Genomic DNA, 25321 nt, shown 5'->3' with positions numbered 1-25321 from the left:
ATGAAAAATAAAATTTGCTATCGGAAATAACTGGTAAAGGCTAGTTGTGGTGGCACACACCTGTAATCTAGCACTTTGAGAAGCCAAGACAGAAGGACTGCTTGAGCCCAGGAGTTTAGACCAGCCTGGGCCACATAGGCAGACCCTATCTATAGGAAAACCATAGTAATAATAATAATTAGATTTGGTGGCACGGGCCTGTGGTCCCAGCTGCTTAGGAAACTGAGGTGGGAGGATCACTCGAGCCCAGGAGGTTAAGGCTGCGGTGAGTCATGATTGCGCTCCAGCCTCAGTGACATATAGAGTTTGAATTTTCTCCTGCAGATTACATAGTAGTATCTTGCAATCACTGGAGCTCATGACCTTAATTTAAAGTGGAGGTGATCCCTATAATTCATGGGATAGTTATGAGTATTAAATGAAAGAGCTGTGTACAAGGATTTTTACATATTTAAAATTTAAATGTGATTATTGTTGGTGAACAGTTCCACTTGTTTCTCCTAACTTCACAGAGCTTATAAAATGTGTGATATTTATCTCTTATCATCAAATCAAAACAAGTTTTTCAATAAGACTCCATTTGCCACTTCTAGGATGGGACCTCTTAATCTACTTTGTGCACCCCTTTGATGAATAATGTTTTATAAATACATAAAATAAAATACGTGGGATAACAAAGGAAATCAGTTGTGTTGAAATCAGCCATTTCAATGTTATACTTTTTCTTAACACATTAAATAGTAAGGTTTAGCAGTGGGTCTAATAACTGCCATGTTTTCAAAGTAGTAAATTATGGACAGTGTTTCAAAATATCTGCAGCCAACATTGTGTATGTGAAAATACCTGTGATTTCTACCAGTGACAAAATTATAGGCACCACTATGATTGCGTGATTTGTTGCATGCATTCATTATAGAAGGAATTAAATTTCAGTTAAGGTTAGTGAAAATGCATCTTTTTTTCCCCCATCCAAAGTCATGAATCCACTAAAATCTATGTATGGACCACGCCCCCCACCCCAACTTAAGGTTAAGAACCTCTGTCTTAGAAGGCTATTTCAGAGCTTTATTCTATTATGTTGGAACTTAGAAGGAAAAAAATCCAAAAATTGTAGGGCAAAACAGGTGATTTCAATGTATTTGATTGGACCGTTGAAATAATCCATTACATCTTGATTTCAGATTGCATTCACAGGAACTACTTTTATTGGCTATGTAGGATTATGGACCGGTCAGAGCCCACACAAGTTTACAATTTCTGGTGATGAACGAGGTAATCAAAACAAACTCCTGTGTAATTTAAGCTACGTTATTGTTCAGTTCTATCCAAGTACTTCCTTCACTCACCCAACATACAGAACATACAGAACACCCACTATGTGGCAGGGACTTCCATCCTAGGGAGAGGAAAGGGACAGCATGCACGGAAGCAATGACGACGAGTTCAGGTAGCAATAAGTGCTACAAAGAAAGCAAAATAGGTTTGCCGGGCATTGTGGTACGTGCCTATAGTCCCAGCTACTCCAGAGGCTGAGGCAGGAGAATCAATTGAACTCTGAAGGTGGAGGTTGTGGTGAGCCAAGATTGTGCCATTGCACTTTAGCCTGGGCAATATGAGTGAAAGTCTGAAGAAAGAAAGACAGAAAGAGAGAGAGAGAAAGAGGGAGGGAGGGAAAAAAGGAAGAAAGGAAGGAAGGGAGGGAGGAAGGAAGGAAGGAAAAGAAGAGAGAAGAAAGGAGTGAAGGAAGGAAGAAGGGAAAGAAGGAAGGAAGGAAGAAAAGAAAGCAAAATAGGAAGCTGTGATAGAGAGTGAAAGAGGAGGTGGAGTGGTTAGTACAGATCAGAGGGTCAGAGAAGGCCTGACCCATGTGATCCAGGAGCTAGCTCTGCAGAAGCCAGGGGAAGACCATTTCTGGTAGACTTACCGCAAGGATGAAGGCCACAGGTAGGAATAATAAGCTTGGTGGATTTCAGAAACAAAAGAAAGTCAGTGTGGTTAGAGTATGGTGTAAATGGATAGTGACATTAGAAGTGAAGAAGAGGCTGAGGCCATGGTGCAGGGTCACAATGAAGAGTTTGGATTTTAAGTATAATGGAAGCTGTAGGGGGGTTGTAGGCCAGGGAGTGAACAGATGTGATTTATATTTTTAGCTATTACTTTTGCTGCTCTGTAGAGACTGGATTGTGTTAGGTTAAGATGGAAGCAGAAGACCATTTGGAAACTACTGTGATAATCTAGGGGATCTATGGTGCTGTTAATCAAGTAACATTTGTAATTCACTTTCTGGCTTAACATGCACATCCTCACATGTCTTCTTCTTAGACACAACAGTCCTTTTAGGCAGGGCTGTTATTATTAACTCCATTCATTTGGCAGAGAAGGAAATAGGCTGTGAGAGGAAATGACAGCTAGCAGTGGGAGAGGAAATTCTCAGATTGCTCTCCTGGGTCCTGGCCCAATTGCTCTGTTCATTGACATCCCCACTGCCATTCCCCAGATCTCAGGGGAACACCATTTAGTTCCACAGTATGTGGGAAACCCAGAGATAAGAAAGCTCTGTGTGTATTCTCAGCGTGCAGCTGAATCAAGGAAAAGGATATATATAAGGAGTGTCTTGAAGTTTAGTGTTGCTCATCTGATGAATCCTGATTGACTTTTTTTTTTGTTTTTTGGGGTTCGTTTGTTTGAGACACAATCTCGCTCTGTTGTCCAGGCTGGAATGCAGTGGTGCAATCTGGGCTCACTGCAACCTCTGCCTCCCGGGCTCAAGCGATTCTCATGCCTCAGCTTTCTGAGTAGCTGGGATAACAGGCACGCACCACCACACCTGGCTAATTTTTGTGTTTTTGGTAGAGATGGGGTTTCGCCATGTTGGCAAGGCTGGTCTCGATCTGTCAACCTCAGGTGATCCACCACCTTGGCCTCCCAAAGTTCTGGGGGTTACAGGTGTGAGCCAATGCACCTGGCCAGTGTTGTTGTTTATTCTTATCTTTTTACATAAGGCTTTACCGGGAAGATGGTGGTTGAGTATATATCAGTGTCCACGGTAAACATTTCTTTATCCTAATGTATTTCTTCCACATTTTCTCAAATGTCAGCTATGTACAGGACTGGTTCTCAACCAGTGGCACCCAAACCACAGCATGACAATTACTGAGGTTTTTAATAGAATGCCTATAATCACATGTATATTTATGAAAAATGACTGGCTTTCATTTTGCAACTCAAGTTGTTTGCCAAACTTGATTAGTAGAGTCTAAGATATGAGCAGTTAAAAATAACCAAGTTTATCTACCACATATGCATTTAATGAAACACTGCTAACTGCTTTTAGCCAGGCATGGTGGCATGTGCCTGTAGTCCCAGCTACTTGGGAGGCAGAAGAGGGAGGATGGCTTGGGCCCAGGAGTTCGAGGCTGAGATGAGCTGTGATATTAAGTCTCTGGACATTATGGAGGGTTCCAGCAGTGCCTCAAAGACCCCCAAGGAAAGGATAAGGATATGAGGAGGACTGGCAAATGCCGCGGAACATGGGGAGGCTTAACAAAACACCTGGTGGGTAAGATCTCGACTCCAGAGCCAGCCTGCCTGGGTTTAAATCTTAGTGCTGTCACTTGGTGGCTGGGTGACCATGATCAAGGAGCTTAACCTGTCTGTGCTTCAGTTTCCTCATCTCAAAAGCAGAGATGATAATAGCTGCTGTGAGGACGAAATGAATTAGTGAATATGAAATACAGCAGTCCCTGGCACACAGCAAAGGCCGTGGAAGTGTTTTTGCTATTGTCGCATCTCCGGGCCTGGCCTCTTCTGAGTCTTAGACTGGAGCATCCAGCCATCTTCTCAGCATCTCCATTCTGACGTCCACTAGGCGTCTTACACTTAGCGTGCCTAAGCTGATCTCTTGCATTTTTCTTTTCCCCATTTTCTACCCAACTCTGCCTCTACTCAAATCTGTCCCTCTCCTTGTTTCCCATGTCTCAGCAAATGGCACCTCTACGCACACAACTGCTACCAGAAGTCATCACTGACCCTTCACTCCCTAAGTCTTATCAGCTGTGACACCAGAACTAGACTGTACCTCTCCATTCTCTCTACCTCTACTGCTGAGCTAGCCCCCATCACACCTGTACTGCCTGCTCAGCCCACCTGATCTCCTTGCTACTATTTTTACCTTCCTGTACTTCTTTTCCTACCCAGCAACTAGAATGGTCAGGTTATTCCACCTATTGTGACAAATATTGCATGATTTCACTTATATGTGGAATCTCCAAGTTTGAACTCATAGGCCCAGAGAGTCGAATGGCCATTGCTAAGGGCTAGGGAAAATGGGGGATAGTCAAAAGGTACAAAGTTTGAATTCGACAGGAGGAATAAGTTCTGGTAATCCACACAGCAAGCTGACTACCATTAACAATCATGTATTATCTATTTCAAAATTGCTAGAGCGGATCTTTAAAAATTAATTTTGTTATTGAGACACATTACTTGTGCATATTTTGGGAGCACATATGATAAGGTGTTACATTCATATAATCACATCAGGGTAATTGTGATATGTGTCACCTTAAATATTTGTCTTTTCTTTACACTAAAAACATTCAAATTCTAGCTATTTGTGGGGGGTGGTGGTGGTTTTAAAATTAGAAAAAAAAAATTGTGTTTTTGTTTTTGAGACAAGAGTCTTGCTCTTCTCACCCAGGCTGGAGTCCACTGGCGTGATCTCAGCTCACTGTAGCCTCCGTCTCCCGGGTTCAAGCAAGTCTCCTGTCTCAGCCTTCTGAGTAGCTAAGACTACAGGCGTCCATCACCATGCCTGGTTAATTTTTACATTTTTAGTAGAAATGGGGTTTCACCATATTGGTCAGGCTGGTCTCGAACTTCTGATCTCAGGTGATCTGCCCATCTCAGCCTTCCAAAGTGCTGGAATTACAGATGTGAGCCACCATGCCCTGCATTTTTAAACATTTTTTTTACTAGAAACAAGACCTCATTATGTTACCCAGGCTGGTCTCAAACACCTGAGCTCATGCAATCCTCCTGCCTCAGCTTCCCAAAGTTGTGGGATTACAGGAGTGAGCCACTGTGCATGGCCTGGTTCGTTCTTTCCTTTGTTCTTAAGACAGAGTCTCACTCTGCTGCCCAGGTTAGAGCACAGTGGCGGGATCTTGGCTCACTGCAGCATCAATCTCCTAGGCTCAAGTGATCCTCCAACCTCAGCCTTCCAAGTAGCTGGGACCACAGGCATGTACCATCATGCCTGGCTAATTTTCGTAATTTTTGTAGAGGTAGGGTTTTGCCATGTTGCCCAGGCTGGACTAAAACTCTGAGCACAAGTGAACCACCTGCCTTTGTCTCCCAAAGTGCTGGAATTACAGGCATAAGCTACTACACCTGGCCGATAGCAGCCATCTTAATGGATGTGAGGTGGCATCTCACTGTAGTTTTGATGTGCATTTCTCTAATGATTAATGATATGGAATATCTTTTCATGTGCTTACTGGGCATTTATATATCTTCTTTGGAGAAATGTCTATTCAAGTCCTTTGCCTATGTTTTTTTTGTTTGTTTGTTTTGAGACAGAGTCTCACTCTGTCACTCAGGCTGGAGTGCAGTGACTTAATCAGAACTCACTGCAGTCTTGACCTCCAGTGCTCAAGCAATCCTCCTGCCTCAGCCTCCCCAGAATCTGGGACTACAGGCATGTGCCACCATACCTGATAATGTTAAAAGTTTTTGTAGAGATGGGGTTTCACTATTTTCCTCAGGCTGGTCTAAAACTCCTGGGCTCAAGCAGTCCTCCCACCTGGGCCTCCCAAAGTGTTGGGATTACAGGTGTGAGCCAACACATCTGGTCCTTTGCCCATTTTTTGTTTTGTTTTGTTTTGTTTTGTTTTGTTTTGTTTTGTTTTGAGACGGAGTTTCGCTCTTGTTACCCAGGCTGGAGTGCAATGGCGCGATCTCGGCTCACTGCAACCTCCGCCTCCCGGGTTCAGGCAATTCTCCTGCCTCAGCCTCCTGAGTAGCTAGGATTACAGGCACGTGCCACCATGCCCAGCTAATTTTTTGTATTTTTAGTAGAGACGGGATTTCACCATGTTGACCAGGATGGTCTCGATCTCTTGACCTCGTGATCCACCCGCCTCGGCCTCCCAAAGTGCTGGGATTACAGGCTTGAGCCACCACACCCGGCTTCCTTTGCCCATTTTTAAATTGGGCTGTTCGTTTTGTTGAGTTTTAGGCGTTCTCTAAATACTTGTATATTAATTTATTATTGCAAATATTTTCTCTCAATCTGTGAATTACCTTTTACTCTGTTGATACTGTCTTTTTTTTTTTTTTTTTTTTTCTGAAATGGAGTCTTGCTCTGTCACGCTGGCTGGAGTGCAATGGTGCGATCTCAGCTCACTGCAACCTCCACCTCCCAGGTTCAAGTAATTCTCCTGCCTCAGCCTCCTGAGTAGCTGGGATTACAGGCATGCACCAACATACCTGGCTAATTTTTGTATTTTTAGTAGAGACAGGGTTTCACCATGTTGGCCAGGCTGGTCTCAAACTCCTGACCTCAGGTGATCTGCCAGCCTCAACCTCCCAAAGTGCTGGGATTACAGGCATGAATCACTGTGCCAGGCCGATACTGTCTTTTAATGCACAGAATTTAAAAATTTTTGTGAAATTCTATTTGTCCATTTTTTTTCTCATATTGCTGTTACTTATCCTTGAATGAAAATCTTTGTTTGGCAATAGATCCCCTACAGAGACTTCTAAAAGTTGTCCAAAAGTAATTTTGGGAAATGATTGTAAATTCGTATTTTTTTAAAAATCTGAGCACAAATCACAGGTGTGGAAGATTCAAGTTCTCTATGTTCTCTCTAGTATTTATTCAGACATTTCCCTTGACAGCTACATAATTATATTTTGCCTGGTATAATTAATAGAATTATTTCCTTTAACATGATTATCATTGTGTCCTGGTACAAAAGATTCTGCTTTCAAAACTTGAGTGAATTTCTATCTATCTATATTTCCTTGCTAAAATGACATATCTGTTGTATGTATGCATATACACACACATATATAACATATATACTCAACTTGGCAGATAAAGGCTGGTGGTGGGAGAATGCTATTGCTGCCCTTTTTCGGAGACACATCCCGGTCAGCTGGCTGATCCGTGCTGTGAGTATATTTAATGTGGAGCCCTCCTTAACTCCACCTTCACCTTCTAAACCACCTTCTACACTGTTCTGTGTCATTTAACAATGTTGCTTTTCATGTAAGGAGCTCCTTAAAAGAATAAGCATCTAAATGTTTGCAAAGTGCATATAAACCTTTTTGATAAATGTCAAAGATAAAGGCAGACACTAGTTAAAGTGGTAAGGACAGATTTTAATCAGTATGTGCTATTGCAGTAAGAAAGAGTCCAGTGTGAACTGAGCTCAACTTTGGTTTGTGCAGAGGTGATGAATGCTTTAAAAGAAGGGGAGGGAACAGGAGCTTAGCAGAATCAGGGAAGTGAAAAATGGAGAGGAGGGGTTGGTCCATGTGAAACCAATTTGAATTTGCCAACCAGAGCTTAGAGATTATGCTCCTACCGTCCCACAGAGACTGGGAGACAGGGGCCCTACCTTCACTTTAAGGAGGACTAGTCATCTGAGAGATGTGGCCTTGAGCTGTTAGAAACTGTGTTAGTATTTGTTTGAGTCTTTATAAGCCAAGGTCAAGGGCTAATAGAGAAGAGGACTCAGAGGAGCCTGGCTACAGTTTGGTCAAAGAGAGAATCTTTGTCACAGGCTAGAGTTTTCCACAATAGCTGATTGAGATAGGAGATAATAATATGCTCTTCTATGGATACAGATGTACCCTCCTTTTAAAACCTCCGTTTACAAATATCCAAACTAGCAAAGCAAATGCATTAGAAGGCAGCTCTGCACACAACAAATGAAACATCTGCTCTACAAAAAACCTATTAAAACGTGCCGGGTTCCAGGCCACAGCTAAAGTAGTGAGATTGCACCACTGCACTCCAGCCTGGGCAACACAGTGAGACCCTGTCCCAAAAAAAAAAAAAAAAAAGAAAAGAAAAGAAAGAAAAGCCAGGCATGGTGGCTCATGCCTGTAATCCCAGCACTTTGGGAGGCTGAGGCAGGCAGATCATGAGGTCAGAAGTTCGAGACCAGCCTGACCAACATGGTGAAACCCTGTCTCTACTAAAAATAAAAAAATTAGCTGGGTGTGGTGGTGGTGCACCTGTAATCCTAGCTACTCAGAGGCTGAGGCGGGAGAATCCCTTAAACCTGAGAGTCGGAGGTTGCAGTGAGCTGAGATCATGCCACTGCACTCCAGCCTGAGCAACAGAGCGAGACTCCATCTCAAACAACAACAACAACAACAACAACAACGAAAAAAGAAAAGGGAAGGTGGAGCCTCCGTGTTGAACTTTTCTGCTAGCATTCACCCATGCAAGCTTCCAGCTTGCTTATCTATGTTTGCAGCTCAATTTTTCAGGCTGCTCTTCGTTAGAAAAGAATAATATCTTGGCCTGCTTTTTGTTAGAAAGGAAGCCTTGCCAAGGAATCTTTTACCCCCACTATCTGCCTAAATAATTTATTTCTATCTCCTGTATCAAAAAGGTGAAAGTTCTTGACTTGATAAGGAAAGAAAAACGTCCATATGCTGAGGTTGTTAGGCTCTCCGGAAGGACGAATCTGCTGGGTGCGATGGTGCCTACAGTCACAGACACTCAGGAGTGAGAGGCGGGAGGATCCCTCCAGCCTGGGAGTTCAGGTCCAGCAGACAACATAGTGGGAACCCATGAAAAAAAAGTAAATAAATAAAATTTAAAAAGGAAAAAAAAAATTAAGAAAGAAATCCCATGTCCATTAGCAGTCACTGTCCATTTCTTCCATTTCCTGAGACAAATGAGGCATTTGCACTCCGTGACTTTGTCACCTGGGTAAAATAAGTCACCACGGCCTTCAGTATTTTTTATTGATGTCCTTTTGCTTTGTTGTCACAGGTTAGAAGCAATGAATTTGATAGTGGTTGGGGGACGGTACAGGCAACATAAGCAAACAAATATTCCATCCCTCCTATTACCTCTGCAAAGGGCAAGGGAAAATTTCCTCTTTGCCCTCTGAAGTTTCGCTGAAAAGTCAACTCGCAAAAGGCAGATTAATTGGAGAAAAGGCATACAAATTTATTTAACATGTACATGACATAGGAGTCTTTGGATGAAGACCCAAAGATACAGGCAACATTGTGGATTTTTATGCTTACGTTTAACAAAGTGGGAATGCCATGTCGAAATACGATCGGACAAAAAAGTAGACCCAGTGCTAACAGAAGGAGGGGAAAACTCAGCTAGGCCTGTGTGTCTAGGTTCTTTTTGGCCTCTCTGAGCATACATTCCCTTCTTCTGGGTACAGGGCAGGATCCTCTCTGGAAAGGGGATCATATGACCTATAGTCAAACAAGTTAGGACAGATCATTCCTTTTTTTAAAAAAGAAAAACAGGGTTTCACTTTGACCCCAGGATGGAGTGCAGTGGCGTGATCTCGGCTCACTGCAACCTTCATTCACCTCCTGGGTTCAAGTGGTTCTCTCACCTATGCCTCCCTGAGTAGCTGGAACTACAGGCACATGCCACCACACCTGGCTAATTTTGTATTTTTAGTGAGACAAGGTTTCACCATGTTGCTCAGGCCAGTCTCGAACTCCTGACCTCAAGTGATCTGCTTGCCTCAGCCTCCAAAAGTACTGGCCTCACAAGCATGAGCCACCATTCCTGGCCAGGACAGATCATTTTTTTTTATGGCCAGTTTTTACACAGAAAGATGAAGGGAACGTTAGAGTAATAATTTTTGGTTTTATGGCTGGAATACCTCACCCCTAACACGGTAAGTATAAGACAGGAAAACTCTACAGAGCCCTGCCATGGGTTTTGTAGAGTTTTCCTGCCTTACATGTTTTGCTGTTAGGGTTTATGATGCTGAATAATGGAGCCTTTGCAGACACAGATATTTCGAATTATTCTTTTGTTTGACCCTGACACTACCTCCACCCTTGACAACGTGCCTTGGCAATATCCAGGATGGGTGAGCATACAGTGTACTTCCTTTAGAACATGGCAGAAGAGTGGTTGTGAAGGTGGAAACAGGAAGTGCAGTCCCTTCACTGAAGGATATTCTTGAGCAGATCAGCTCTTGGAAAGTGCCCAGGTGGAAGCTGAAGATTTGGGGAGTGATCCCCTTAAGTATCCTTGCCACGGGCCTTTGGAAGTCTTCATGGGCCCTCGGGGTGTCTGAGCACCAGTTAAGCTCAGAGCCCTAATGTAGCACACACTCTTTCATCACCAAGCCTTTGCTAGTCTAGTCCATTGGACAAAACACTTCCTTCCCCTCCTCACCCTGCAACCACCACTTTCACCACTCATTTCTGTTTGTCTCTTTGGCTTCAACTCATGTGATGCTTCCCTGCGGTACCTCCTTTACTGCCCTTGGTGAGGATGGGTCCCCTGCTGTGACATCCTTAGAATCCTCTTCTCCTGTGTGAACATTCATTACATTGTGTCACTATTGCCCGTTGACTTTTCTGTCCTCCTGAGAGGTTTGGGGAAACAAGACCAGGCGACTCATTCACTGCTTTATCCCCAAACCAGCACAGTGCCTGGCACACAGTAGATATTCAAGAAAAACCTGTTAAAATAATAAATCAATGAAGAAGCACAAGGAGTCCTTTGTGAGGGCAACCTGCCTGGAGAGCACACAGCCTGTGTGTGCTGAGCCAGGCCTGGGGCTTGTCAGCAACTCTCTCCTCCTGTCAGAAATTCCTGCTGCTACAGGCTCCCCTTTGAAGCTGAGACTTCTTCCATCTTAGGAGCCCTGATGACAGGAGGATAAGATCAGAGCAGTTCAAGTAGTAGTCATGGCGTGATATATTAGGAGAATGTGCTTTGGATCCTTTCTGCATCACCTGGTGTGGACCCACCACTGGTGAGGTTGCTCATGCAAGTGCGTCTTTTTGCTCAGACCCTGAATGAGTCAGAAAACTTCGAAGCAGCTGTTGCCAGGTTGGCCAAGACTCCCCTTATTGCTGATGTTTATTACATTGTTGGTGGCACGTCCCCCCAGGAGGGAGTGGTCATCACAAGAAACAGAGATGGCCCAGCAGATATTTGGCCTCTAGATCCTTTGAATGGACGGTAAGTAGAATTGAAAGCTCTGGTCATTTTGTATCAAAAATTTTTTTTAATTGGTGAAATGAGGGGTATTTTAAATTTGTTAATGTATCTCCTTTGCTGTGTTGTAAATTGCCTTGGGTAAGACAAGATGATGTGCTCTGTTTTAGGTGGTTTCAAGTTGAGACAAATTACGACCACTGGAAGCCAGCACCCAAACAAGATGACCGGAGGTGAGCTGCTATGTGCATTCTGGTCAGCAGTCTCTTCTTGCAGTCAGGAGACTGCACCCATTCTGTCCTAGGAACTGGCAAGAGCTACAGGTGCTGTACTGTCCCAGAAAACGTACCTGGACCCCTTCGCCAGTGCCTTGGCCAGCAAGGGAGTGTTGTGTGGAGGAAAGCAGTAGGCAGAGCCTCTCAGCAGCTGGGCGGGTGTTGGGAGGGTCTCAGGGTCAGGAGCCCTACAGCCCACCACCAGCTCTGCTAATGACTTACTGGGTGGCTCTCAGGCCTCTGCCTACCAATCTGTAAAATGAAAGCAAAGGGCCAGGTTCATGGTATTCTAGGCAAGATATTTTTAGAAGGAAATTATTTTTCTTATTTAAATATAAATAAACCAGTCGGCCAGGTGCGGTGGCTCATGTCTCTAATTCCAGCACTTTGGGAGGCCAAGGCGGGCAGATCATGAGGTCAGGAGTTCGAGAAGAGCCTGGCCAACATGGTGAAACCCCATCTCTACTAAAAATACAAAAATTAGCAGGGGGTGGTGGCGCCTGCCTGTAATCCCAGCTACTTGGGAGGCTGAGGCAGGAGAATCACTTGAACCTGGGAGGCAGAGGTTGCAGTGAGCCGAGATCACGTCACCGCACCCCAGCCTGGTGACAGAGCGAGACTCCACCCTCTAAATAAATAAATAAATAAATAAATAAACAAACAAGTCACGGGCTTTAATTGTCCCTTCAAGTTGTAAACATTCTATAATTATAAGTCAGCACAGTTCCAAAGTGCAGGTAGCTGTACACATTGCCTTGGCTTTGTGCCCCACAAGTTTGGGCACTGCTCAGTTCTGCAGCCACACATTTTCATTATCCCAGCTTTCTTGAGCAGATGGGGCCAACCAGCCCAGCTGCTGGATGAATTCCCACATGGTGGGCTGGGCCTTAGGGGAAACAGGCTTGGGGCCGGAATCTGTTTTGGAGAAAGGGAGATAATGAGACCAGAGCTTGCATTGTGCCTCCCAAAAATGACAGCTGATGGCTTCAGGGCTTGCTGAAGTGCCAAGTGACCTTTGACCATTGTTCTTACAGAACACCTGCCATCAAGGCCCTTAATGCCACGGGACAAGCAAACCTCAGCCTGGAGTCACTTTTCCAGGTAACTTGTGTATGTCCGGCTTACCCAGGATGTTTGCTGTTTTGTTAATAGAGAATATGAAAAACTCCTCTGAAATCAAACAAATCTGGTAGATGAAATGTTTTATTTGACAAAAGTTTTATTTGGTTTAAGTCATTTATGAAAAGTCATATAACATTTTCTGAACTTGGTTCCCTATTAGTTAAAACGTCCACTTCACCTAAGTTTGTCTTCATATTAAAAAGAAAAAGGCATAGTTGTAATATTGTTCATTGTTTAAGGAAAAAAAGAGAAAGAATTAAAGAATCTTTTTTAAAGATTGTATTACTTGATTTTATTTTACACTAAGTGTTGGACACAAAGCAATCCTCCCTAATAAAGTTGACAATTAGCTTCACTCAACATTTTTAATAACACATTTTTTTTTTTTTTTTTTTTGAGACGGAGTTTCGCTCTTGTTACCCAGGCTGGAGTGCAATGGCGTGACCTCGGCTCACCGCAACCTCCGCCTCCTGGGTTCAGGCAATTCTCCTGCCTCAGCCTCCTGAGTAGCTGGGATTATAGGCACGCACCACCATGCCCAGCTAATTTTTTGTATTTTTAGTAGAGACGGGGTTTCACCATGTTGACCAGGGTGGTCTCGATCTCTCGACCTCGTGATCCACCCGCCTTGGCCTCCCAAAGTGCTGGGATTACAAGCTTGAGCCACCGCGCCCGGCCTAATAACACACATTTTTAAAAAAGTATTCGTTTTACAAATTCTTCTGCAATTCAAACATACAATAGCTTGGAAAACAATGTTTAGAAAACAAAAGCCGATGTAAAAAGACAGATTAAAACAACTAGAACAGTACAGGTTTTATATGAATCGGATTTTACAGTTTTCTTACTGCCTCATCAATGTCGGAGATCTGTTCCTTCAGCTGGCTCCATTGTTCTGGATTTAAAGAAATACCTTTTCTTCCTGGTTTCATTTCACCTTCTGGATCCATCCAATATTCTCTAATATCAATTAGCACTTTCCCTTTAAAATCTCTTTAAAGTGAGGCTGAGTGTGGTGGCTCATGCCTATAATCTCAGCACTTTGGGAGGCTGAGGCAGGAGGATCACTTGAGGTCAGGAGTTTGAGACCAGCCTGGCCAACATGGTAAAACCCCCTCTCTACTAAAAATGTAAAAATTAGCCAGGCATGGTGGTGTGTGCCTGTAATCCCAGCTACTTGGGAAGCTGAGGCAGGAGAATCACTTGAACCTGGGAGGCAGAGGTGGCAATGAGCCAAGATCACACCACTGCACTCCAGCCTAGATGATAGAGCAAGACTCTGTCTCAAAAAAGAAAGTCTGCAACTATCACCTCAAGTTACACTAAAGAGTGGTTGTGTTCTTTCTATAGACTTTCTTTTTTCTCCTTTTTTAGTAGAGACAGGGTCTCTCTATGTTGTCCAGTCTGGTCTTGAACTCCTGGGCTTGAGCAGTCCTCCCACCTCTGCTTTCCAAAGGGCTGGGATTACAGGCCTGAGCTACTGCACCCGGGCCCCCCCATACATATTCTATGTGTATTTCTTCTACCATTTAATCTTCTCTATAATATGACTTTTTCCTATGCAGGTTTTGTCAGTGGTTCCAGTTTATAACAAGTAAGTGACTTGTTAAACATGTCTGTTCACACAGCACCCCAAAACAGTGAACTCACTCACACACTCTTGGGCTCAGCAAGGATGTAAGGCCTCCTGTACCCAGGCTGTGGGGGCACTCCTGTGGGTATAGCAGGGAGCAAAAGAAAGTCTTTGCTCTCATGGGACTAATATGGGGTGGAGTGGAAGCAGGGTGATAAACAACTATAAATCAGGTGAAAAGTCCCTCCCTTCCCCTCCCCTCCCCCCTTTTGCATCCCTTTTTTTCTTTTCTTTTGTGAAAGCAGGCTGGGAGTGGTAACTCACACCTGTAATCCCAGCACTTTGGGATGCTGAGGCAGGCGGATCACTTGAGGTCAGGAGTTTGAAACCAGCCTGGCCAACATGATGAACCCCCATCTCTACTAAAAATACAAAAATTAGCCAGGCGTGACAGTGCATGCCTGTAATCCCAGCTACTTGGGAGGCAGCGGCCAGAGAATCCCTTGAACTTGGGAGGTCGAAAGCCGAGATCATGCCACAGTCTGGGTAGCAGAGCGAGACTCTGTCTCAAAAAAAAAAAAAAAGGGAAAACTAATTAGTCAATATTTCTACTACTCAAACAAATGAGCTATTTGGGTAACAAAGCATACTCAGTGGTCTGCTAGTAAACCAGCTCTTTGTGTGGGAAGGTACAAAAATAATTCTTAGATTTGTAGCATTTGTTGACTTCCATGGTGTGACTGCTCCCACCAAGGCTGATTTGAGGCTTATAGTTGGCTCATACACTTCCTGCATATTTCCTAATTGGCCATCACCAGGCTGTAGGAGACAGCTCCAATGCACCATTGACTGTACCCTTCATAGCAGGGCACAATTTTGCCCTTTTAATAGTCATTTATTAAATGAGGGTTAAAAAACTATATTTGTGTTCTTACAGTTTTTTTAGGCAATTATAGACGTGATGAATATATCTTTTAAAAACTAGTATTATAATAAAATAGTGATTATATTTATTTAAATAAAACGGAGCATTTTCTATGCTTTGAGCAGCCTTTATAATTTCACATGGTGGCATAGTGGCCAGTTGGCTGCATTATAATTGAGTTCAGCATTCTCCAGTTGTTAGATTTTCCTCTATTGAAACTCTGAAATAAACACATTCCTTCTCCTCTCCCCTGCTTACTTTCAGATTGTTTCCCTTGGCTGAATTCCCAGAAGTAGAATTACTGAGTTAACGGCTATGAATGTTTAAATGATTTCTGAAATGGTTTTGTCAAAATAAAATGGTTAGAAATTATAAACAGTTTGCCAAGTAGTATTTTTCTCTGTTGTATACTTGAAAACTCAAGAGAAACTACATTTAAATAACAATCACCTTGGAGCCAAAATTAACAGACTTCTGACTCTCAGGCCCTTTACATTGGTTAATCATTACAATGATTAACCTCAACTGAAGCTGTTCAGTTGTGTGAGGTTAATAGAAATTAGTGTAGCTGTATCTGAAAAGAAAAAAAAGAAAAACAACAAAGAAGTCTGTACAAAGGCAGTTAGCTCTATGCTGCCCCTTTGTGTTGTGCTGCAAAATAACACCCACCGGCAATACAACTTCATCCTCTTCTGTGGCTATCAGCAGAGAAAATATTAAAACAGTGATGGAAAATAGAACTGTCACTAAAGTAAACAAGCAACTAAAGTCATATTTAGGGAGCCTCCATTACCCTTGGATAAGCTCTGCACTTGCTCATAGTGCTGTCTTTAACTGGGTGTATGATTTAGCTGTGGGCCCAGTGCTACTAATTCTGCCTGTTTCTGAACAACCCACTCTGATATTTTGTACATGCATCTCAGCTGGATTCCAAGACAAGTGTGTGTGCATGTGGACACATGTGCTGAAGTTGTTTTGTTGTTTAGACACATGTGCTCGGCTCACTTGCAGCCTCAACCTCCCAAGTTCAAGTGATTCTTGCTATACGAAATGTGGAATCAATGACACTATAGTTTTATCCTTAGATCTGGGCAAGGTGGAGGGGTAGGGTGGGTGTTTTGATCCTGGAGCTTTAGAGGCCCCACTCTGGAATTCCTCTAGTTGAGATACTGTGCCCTCAAACCATGGTATAAGGAATCTGCTAGGCCAAGGGCATTTGCCCACCTGGAGTCTTCCCAAGTACCCAGGACCCTATAGTTCTCAGCCTGAACAGCCCCACCTTCACTTCGAGGGTTTCCGTGGTCCTCCTCCCTGGGTGGTATTCTCCTGATGGTGGTGCACAGCCACTGAAGGAGAGCCCGGGGGGTAGCTGCTTGGTGGGGAATGCAAAGGTGGTGATGTCACATGTATGCATGTAAGGCCCTTGCGGGTAGGACAGAGCCAGGGCGACACGAGGGCCAAGGCTGTGTCTCCCCCACTGCCTTGGGGTAGAGCTCTGAGGAGTCTGACTTTTTTTTTTTTTTTTTTGAGACCGAGTCTCACTCTGTTGCCCAGGCTGGAGTGCAGTGGCGCAATCACAGCTCACTGCAACCTCTGCCTCCCGGGTTCAAGCGATTCTCCTGCCTCAGCCTCCCTAGTGGCATACCACCACGCTGAGACAGGAGAATCGAATCGCTTGAACCCAGGCAGAGGTTGCAGTGAGCCAAGAGCGTGCCATTGCACTCCAGCCTGGCATATTAGAGAAAATGATGTGTACATAAAAATTTCTCTTGTTATTTTCAGCCTCACAGTTTATACAACGGTAATGACTGCTTCTAGCCCAGACAAGTACACCACAAGGATCAGAAACCCGACTTGAAAGTAAGTCAGCAGAAGAGCAAGTTCACCCGTGCTGTGAAAGGTTTGTGTCACTGTTGTTTTGGGGAGAGGGGGCCGGGTGGGTTTGCGCTGGTATTTCTCACAGAGGATGGTAACATCCCTAAAATTATACATATATATTTTCTGACAAGCATCTGGCATATGATTGTGATTTGTGTCAGATTGTCATCATTAGATATTTTATTTGGAATTGTTTATATGAAAACCAATCTTCAACTGGGTGCTGTAATCCAAGCACTTTGGTGACTCATGCCTGTAATCCCATCACTTTGAGGGGTGGATCACTTGAGGTCAGGAGTTCGAGACCAGCCTGGCCAACATGGCAATACCCTCTCTCTACTAAAAATACAAAAAAACTAGCTAGATGTGATGGCAGGCACCCGTAATCCCAGCTACTTAGGAGCTGAGGTAGGAGAATCTCTTGAACCCAGGAGGTGGAGGTTGCAGTGAGCTGAGATTCACTGGACTCCAGCCTGGGCAACAGAGTGAGACTCCATCTCAAAAAAACAAAATCAATGTTTGAATTAAGTGCATTTTTTTTCTTCCTTTACAGATTACTTTTTAAAATGAAATTCTTGAAGAGCTGCACCTTAAAAAAGAAAACAACATGAAAGTATTGTATTATGTTATAAACAATGTAGGCTCCTTCCTCATTTAACTTTCAACCTTGGAAAGTGGGGCTGGAAGATCACTTTGGAGCTTGTGATAAAGCCAGTAATGGGGATTGTCCTGCGTTCCCTTTCCCTCATGGTTTGCTTCGATCCTCTCTAAGCTTCTATCCTGGCTTGAATAACTCAAAGGTAATTGGTCTCTCAAGCCATATCCTCAGGCTTTATTTCCATCTTCTCATGACTCTGTCAGCATACCTTTGCTTCTCCAGTAGTGAAATGAGTTGGCAAGACCTCTGTTCATTGTGAATTGCTTCTGAAAGAGCCTAGGAAAAAAGGCTTCTCAGAAAGAAATGGACAACTCTATTTTGAACAGTGCCTGTGTGAATGTGCGTTAGCCCGATCTTTGATCATGTATTTCCATGTAATGGGAGTCTCATTTTTTATAATGTTTCTAATGTTTTATTAAAAAAAAAAAAACTTATAGACCTTCTTTCTCAATAGCTACTTTCTTACTGCCTTTTAAAAGTAATGTGAAGCCAAATTATTTCTTAGTGTCACAAAATTAAGTAATAAAATGGCAAAAGAAATGTTTGGCAAGGAGAATAAAAAAAAATTCCAAGAAATTTCGTGTGTGTTTTCCCTGCTTTTTACCTCTGAAATCTTGTGGTTCTGAACGGCTGTGCTGAGAAAGCAGCTCTCTTAGTTGTGATGTTATTTAAGTGTCAGGATTCAAGAGAATGAACAGCTGCTTTGTAGAGTTTGATTTTTCACATGTGTATAAAAGAACTGTCCTTGAGGATGACATCAGAAAAGGTTAGAAGTGTAAATGAAAAGGCGACTGAAGCAGCACTCAATCCATGAGAGGTTTATTTTGCCACAGCTGAGGACGTGCCCAGGAAAAAAGAACCACCAGTCACAGGAGGACCTGTCCTGTGCTTTTCCCAAAGGGGGTTTGGGGAGCGTCAGTATTTAAAGGGGAAAGAGCAAGCAGGATTAGGGGTAGACAGTGAGGCAATTGGTTACATTCTTGTGAGCTCTCATTATTGGTAATCAGTGAGTCTGCATTTAGCACATGAAAAGAAGGGAATGGAGGGAAAGTCAATGATGCATTTGTCTCATGCTCAGTAAATCTACATTTTACAGAAGATGAAGCAACCACTTGAAATTACAGCTCTGTTTGGAAACAAAAGGAAGGCAGTTTGTAAGTGCCTCGATTCCCAAGTTTAACTTTCCCTTTGGCAAAGTGAGTAGAATGTCTAGAAGGAAGTGAAGGAAGTGTTACCAGGTACAGAACATCCCTTCCCTGCCATCCTGCCATACTGCAAACCTCTCTAGTGGCCAGAATATTCATGTTTCTTCTTGGACAGTGTCGGGTAAGTACTGTTTAATTTTCATCATCCAGTGCCCTTTTAAAAATCAAATTTAAGAAGTAGTTTACTCATACCAGCTGCATCACACCTTACACAGCCATTGAAACTAGAAATTTCTACTCATTAGTCCTTTTTTTTTTTTTTTTTTTCACAGATGAAGAGACGGAGGTTCCAAGAGGAACTGACTCAGGGCCCCGTTGCTATCAAGTGGCAGAGCTGGGGTTGGATCCCACATCTGCCTGAATGCAAATCTAGGGGTTCTCGCCAGGGTCTGGCCCACCAAGAAGGCAGCTGGATGAGTAGGGGCACTGGGCAGTCACAAAGAGCCAGGCATCGTCCCTGACTCTGGAAGCCAGGTCCCAGGGCCAGTGCCTTCCCTGTGCAGAAACGAGCTTTTCTTTCTTTTACCCTTGACATTTTTCTTTATGTTGAGATTAGTTTAATTGCAAGTGACAGCGTCACAGCCTGAGCCCATAGCACAGACAAAGGCACAGGGGTGGGAACGGCACAATGAATTTAGGAAACTAGAAATAATTCAGGGAGGGGTTTGCTGTGCAGTGGGCAGGGAGTGGCATAGTGGGCATGAGGCTGGAAAGATGGGCTGGGAGGGTTCTGAGGGCTTCAGGCCTTACTCTACAGGCAGTGGGGAGCCACAGCGGGTTCTTGAGGCAGAGAGAGGCTCACCCCCAGTGGCCTTCAGAAAGGGTCTCTGGTAACTGCTTGCCTGGGACATTGGGGGGTGATTCTGTGCCTTCACAGGCTCCATCACCAGCTCATTCCTCTTCAAGAAGCGTCCCCTCCTAGGCCCATGCCAGGAGTCACTGCCTGCAATCCACCCCAACCTGGCCACATCCTGGAAGCCAGACCCGGACTCACACTTTTCCCCTGGGTTTCTAGGCTTTTTATCCTCACGTAGCTTTTGCCCCAACCCTACTCATGTAACGTTGATGATACAGCAAAGCACAGGTACAGAAACTCAGGCCAGGGCATGAAGGCATTTGCTCTCATTACGGAAAACAAACAAGACCCCAGAAAGCCAGGGAGCTCATGCCAGCTGCAATTCCAAGATTCCCCAGAGGAACGATCTATGAATAATCACATGCCTTTGCACTTTTTTTTTTTTAAGAAAAAGAATAAAGAAGAGGAAGAAAGAGAAAGAGGAAGAGGGAGAGAGGATGGGGGTACTGCTCCATTGCCCGGGCTAGAATGCAATCCAAATATGGGTATGCCACTGATGAAGGCACAAAAGAAAATGAGGGAAGAGAACAACAAACAAGGAGCCAACCAAAATTTCATCCAAACTTCCAAGTTGATATGATGTGGCACTGACAAGAGTATACATCCTGTATATTTAAAGTGGAGAGTTCTATAAATGCCAATTACATTGACTTGTTCCAGATCTGAGTTCAAGTCCTGGATATCGTTGTTAATTTTCTGTCTCACTGATTTGTCTAATATTAATGTTGAAGTCTCCCACTATTATTATGTGGGAGTCTAAGTCTCTTTATAAGTCTTGTATGTCTGGGTATTCCTGTATTGGGTGCGTATATATTTAGGATTTTTAGCTCTTCTTGTTGCGTTGATCCTTTTATCATTGTATAATGTCCTTCTTTGCTTCTTTTAATCTTTGTTGCTTAATTGTAACTTCTGCTTTTTATTTATTTATTTTAGCTCTCTGTTTGGTTGGTAAATCCTTCTCCATCCCTTGTTTTAAGTCTTTGTGTATCCTTGAATGTGAGATGGGTCTGGATGCAGCATACTGATGGGTTTTAGTTATTTATTCAAATTGCCTGTCTGTCTTTGGATTGGGGGATTTAGTCAACTTAAATTTAGAATGAATAATAATATATGTGAGTTTAATACTGCCATTTAATATTAGCTGGCTATTTTGCCCATTAGTTGATGTAAATTCTTCGTTATATTGATGCTCTTTTTGATAATATTTTTAGAAAGGCTGATACTGTTTGTTCCTTTCTATGTGTAGTGGTTCTTTCAGAAGCTCTTGTAAAGCAGGCCTGGTGGTGATGAAATCTCTGAGTGCTTGCTTATTCACAAAAAACTTTATTTTTCCTTCACTTGTGAAGCTTAGTTTGGCAGGATGTGAAATTCTGGGTTGAAAGTTCTTTTCTTTAAGGATATTGAATATTGGTCCCCACTCTCTTCTGACTTGTAGGGTTTCTGCTGAGAGATCTGCTGTAAGTCTGATAGGCTTCCCTTTGTGGGTAACCTGACCTTTCTCTCTGGCTGCCCTTAGTATTTTCTCCTTCATTTCAACCCTGGTGAATCTGACAATTATGTGCCTTGGAGTTGCTCTTCTTGAGGAATATCTCTGTGGTGTTCTCTGTATTACCTGGAGTTGAATATTATCCTGCCTTACTAGGTTGGGAAAATTTTCCTGAATAATGTCCTGAAGCATATTTTCCAGCTTGGATTCATTCTCTTCGTCACATTCAGGTACACCTATCAAGTGTAGATTAGGTCTTTTCACATAGTCCCATATTTCTTGGAGACTTTGCTCGTTCCTTTTTATCCTTTTTTCTCTAATCTTGTCTTCTTGTTTTATTTCACTGAGTTGGTCTTCGACCTCTGATATCCTTTCTTCTGCTTGATCAATTCAGCTGTTAAAACTTGTGCATACTTCACGAAGTTCTCCTATTGTGTTTTTCAGCTCCATCAATTCACTTATTTTCCTCTCTAAATTGTGTGTTCTTGTTAACATTTCGTCAAATCTTTTTTCAAAGTTCTTAGTTACTTTAGATTGGTTTAGAACAAGTTCTTTTAATTCACAGAAGTTTCTCATTATCCACATTTTGAAGCCTGCTTCCGTAATTGGAACACACTCGTTCTCCATCAGGCCTTGTTCCGTTGCTGATGAGGAACTGGGATCCCCCGCTGAAGGAGAGGCGTTCTGATCTTGGGTATTCTCAGCCTTTTTTGGCTGTTTTCTTCCCTTCGTTATAAATTTATCCATCTGTGGTCTTTGTATTTACCGTCTTTGTAATTGGGTTTCTGAGTGGACGTCCAACTTACTGATTCTCAGCGCCGAAATCTGAGCAACCCACTGCGCCGACTAAATCAGCGGCGTTAAGATTGATGGTGCTTTTCTGACTCTGCACCAAGAGCCGACGCTCCGAGGTGCCGGCAAAACCGCCTCGCCGGTCACAAGAGTCCCGCTGGCGACCCGTGGGGCTCCTCCGCTGGGAATCTCCTGGTTCGTGAGCAACAAGAATTCATGTGAAGGTGTGGCGTCCTCTCGTTCTTTGCGCTTTTACTGGGAGCTACAATCCCGAGCTGCTAGTGATCAGCCATCTTGGATCTCTCCCGAGTCCTTTTTTTAAAGACAGGATCTTGCTCTATCATCCAAGCTGGAGTGCAGTGGTGCAATCCCGGCTCACTGCAACCTTTGCCTGTTGCGTTTAAGCGATTCTCGTGCCTCAGCCTCCCAAGTAGCTGGGACTACAGGCGTGCACCAACCCACCTAGATAATTTTTGTATTTTTAGTAGAGATGGGGTTCACCACGTTGGCCAGGCTAAATTTCTACTTATTAGTCTTATTCCATTCTTGTTTTCTTGAAAATATGCCATGATCTCTGAATGGAAATTTGGAGAATATCCTAATTTTAACCAGGCGAAGCCAAGGCATTGAGGGCTGTTCACTAGGAAAATGATTGAAGTAATCCAACACTCTGGTTGCTTTTCAGATATTTGTCCTTTTTTGTTGAAACCACCTTTGCGAAGATGGTGACAGTGAGAGGCATCTAGCATGGCTGACTCCATCTTGCTTCTAGCGTCACCGGCTAGCTGTCCTTGCTCATTCCTGGGCACAGACTAAGCTAACTGTGAGAGGAATTTAGTTTATAGTTTAAAGCAAGGATGATAATAACCACTCTCTAAGACCAATCTCTGCCCTGCTAGGGAGCAAAGCCACCTTTGTAAAACTAATGGAAGTCTATGAGATTAGGGTTATGGGAGGAACTCAAATTCTGCTAAATGTAGGCGTAGTTTCTACAATCCCTTACTGTTCAGGAGTCATGTGGCTAGAGGTCATAGATTTGTGACTTCCCCAATTGTTCCTATACAGAACATCGCTACTGTAGAAGCTGAGATTGGTCTTTTGGGATGTTCTTCCAGACTTTTGCATTCTGACAACCAATTGAGCCCACCAGGACCTGTGACTCATGAGTCAACTAGTCCTGTGGCCCTCACCCAAAGGCCATACTCAGTGCATAAAGACCATTTTCCATAACCCTATAATTTCATCCCCAATCAGCAACCCCCTTCCTTAGCCCCCAGCGCACCCAATCATCCGTTAAAACCCTAGCTTCTGAGTTCTTGGAGAGACCGATTTGAGTAATAACATCAATGCTCCTGCTAGGACTGTTAATTGAACTCTTTCTCTACTGCAATACTGTGATCTCAGTGAATTGGTTTTGGCTGTGCAGTGGGCAAGAAGAACCCATTGAGTGATAACAGTGTCACGTGGTTTGACTACAATGTGTCCAGATACTGAATTTTGTTTAAGCCTGCTTGAGATTTGTGCTCCCCAAGTTTCAAATTTGTGTCTTTTATTCAATTTTAGAAAATGTTCGGCTATCTCAGAGTTGCTCTCCTACATTCTCTGTGTCTTTTCTCCTGAACTTCAAGTATGGTGAAGGAGGTCAGAACATACCACCCCAAATATGCCACTTTGGGATGAGGACTACTTTGAGCTAAAGGCACTTTAAAAAACCAGCAGGGACAAGAAAGTCACTCTGATCCTCCCCATTTTCTTCTTGAAAACAAGAGATAAAATCTCCATTTGGAAGATGTCTTTCCATTACCAGGAGGAAAGTAACATTCTTTTCAACAATCTAAATGCCCATCTAGGCATGAAAGGATAAAGAAAATGTGGTATGTACACACAATGGAGTATTATTCATCCTTTAAAAAGAAGGCAGACAGGCGCAGTGGCTCACATCTGTAATCCCAATTATTCGGGAGGCTGAGGAGTGCCTAAGCCCAGGAGTTTGAGACTAACCTGGCCAGTATAGCAAGACCTTGTCGCTAAAAAATTTTTATTTAAACCTTTCTAGGCATGGTGGTGTGCACCTGTAGTCCCAGTTACTTGGGAGGCTGAGAGGGAGGATCACTTGAACCCAGGAGTTTGAGGCTGCAGTGAGCTATGATCATGCCATGGCGCTCCAGCCTGAACAACAGAGCGAGAACTTGCTGTGGGGGAGGAATAATCAATTCCTCTACCCATCTTATGTTCTCCGCTGGGGCCTTGTAAATTAGACTGACAAAAGACAAATTAACAGAACAACAACAAAATAACAGATTAACAACAACAACAACAAAACAGAAGTTTATTAGCATGTGTACTGAATATGCAGTATGGAGTGCCCAGAAATGAGTCACTCGAAGGTTTGTTTTGGGCTTGTTTTATATAGCATCTTAGCAAAGGAACTATAAATTTTTAGAGAAGTGACAAGACAAAGGAAAAGGGCGTGAGTCTCTAGAGGCAGCAAATTGTGGGAAGGCAAATATATAGTAAACAGGCAGCATGAAAGTTAATTGGCCAGGCACAGTGGCTCACACCTGTAACCCCAGCACTTTGGGGATCGAGGCAGCTGATCCCCCGAGGTTAGGAGTTTGAGACCAGCCTGGCCAACATGGTGAAAACCCCATCTCTTCCTTTCTTTTTATTTTGAGACAGAGTCTTGCTCTGTTGTCAGGGTGGAGTGCAGTGGCACTATCTCGGCTCACTGCAACCTCTGCCTCCTGGTTCAAGCGATTCCCCTGCCTCAGCCTCCCGAGTAAATAGGACTACAAGTGTTCACCACTACCCCTGGCTAGTTTTTGGTATTTTTTAGTGGAGACGGGGTTTCACCATGTTGGCCAGGATGGTCTCGATCTTTGGACCTTGTAATCTGCCTGCCTTGGCCTCCCAAAATGCTGTGATTACAGGCGTAAGCCACTTCACCCCGTCGAAACCCTATCTCTTCTAAAGATACAACAACAACAAAATTAGCCAGGTATGGTAGCAGGTGCTGCTTGCAATCTCAGCTACTTGGGAGGGTGAGGCAGGAGAAGCACTTGAACCCGGGAGGTAGAGGTTGCAGTGAGCCGAGGTTGCACCATTGCACTTCAGCCTGGGCAACAAGAGTTGGACTCTGTCTGGACTCTGTCTCATACCAAAAAAAGAAAGTTAATTATATGAATTGGGTCATTCTTGTCATGCCCAACTAAAAGAGTCGAGGCCAGATACGGTAGGTCTCGCCTGTAACCTCAGCACTTTGGGAGGCTGAGGCAGGAGGATTGCTTGAGACTAGGAGGTTAAGATCAGCTTGGGTAGTGTAAGGAGACTCCTGTCTCTACAAAAAACAGAAACAAAATTAGCTGATGTAGTGGC

At 43.5% G+C, this 25321-nt stretch overlaps 1 protein-coding gene across 4 annotated transcripts in view; it reads left to right on the top strand.

Annotated features, from left to right (window-relative positions):
• Window positions 1-20500, top strand: part of NAAA (N-acylethanolamine acid amidase) — a 28225-nt gene extending 7725 nt beyond the window's left edge. Inside the window, exons 4-13 of one of the 4 annotated variants that reach the window (XR_012516852.1) lie at window positions 1182-1272; window positions 7100-7176; window positions 11028-11200; window positions 11347-11409; window positions 12486-12552; window positions 14139-14167; window positions 16854-16971; window positions 17503-17749; window positions 18704-18933; window positions 19085-20500. Coding sequence is in view for 2 of the 4 variants with exons in the window: in XM_074396290.1 (XP_074252391.1) it covers window positions 1182-1272; window positions 7100-7176; window positions 11028-11200; window positions 11347-11409; window positions 12486-12552; window positions 14139-14167; window positions 16854-16929 (576 nt within the window). In the remaining 2 variants the exon portion in view is untranslated. Of the gene's footprint in view, window positions 1-1181; window positions 1273-7099; window positions 7177-11027; window positions 11201-11346; window positions 11410-12485; window positions 12553-14138; window positions 14168-16853; window positions 16972-17502; window positions 18184-18703 lie in introns of those variants that run through there. The other 3 variants (XR_012516851.1, XM_074396290.1, XM_010342617.3) reach the window with 3 other exon arrangements.
• The last annotated feature ends 4821 nt before the right edge of the window (window positions 20501-25321 follow it).

This window comes from Saimiri boliviensis, chromosome 3, assembly GCF_048565385.1.
Source record: "Saimiri boliviensis isolate mSaiBol1 chromosome 3, mSaiBol1.pri, whole genome shotgun sequence".
NCBI classification, from domain to species: domain Eukaryota; kingdom Metazoa; phylum Chordata; class Mammalia; order Primates; family Cebidae; genus Saimiri; species Saimiri boliviensis.
Note: the sequence above shows the minus strand (reverse complement) of the source record. Positions and strands in the feature narration are given on the sequence as shown.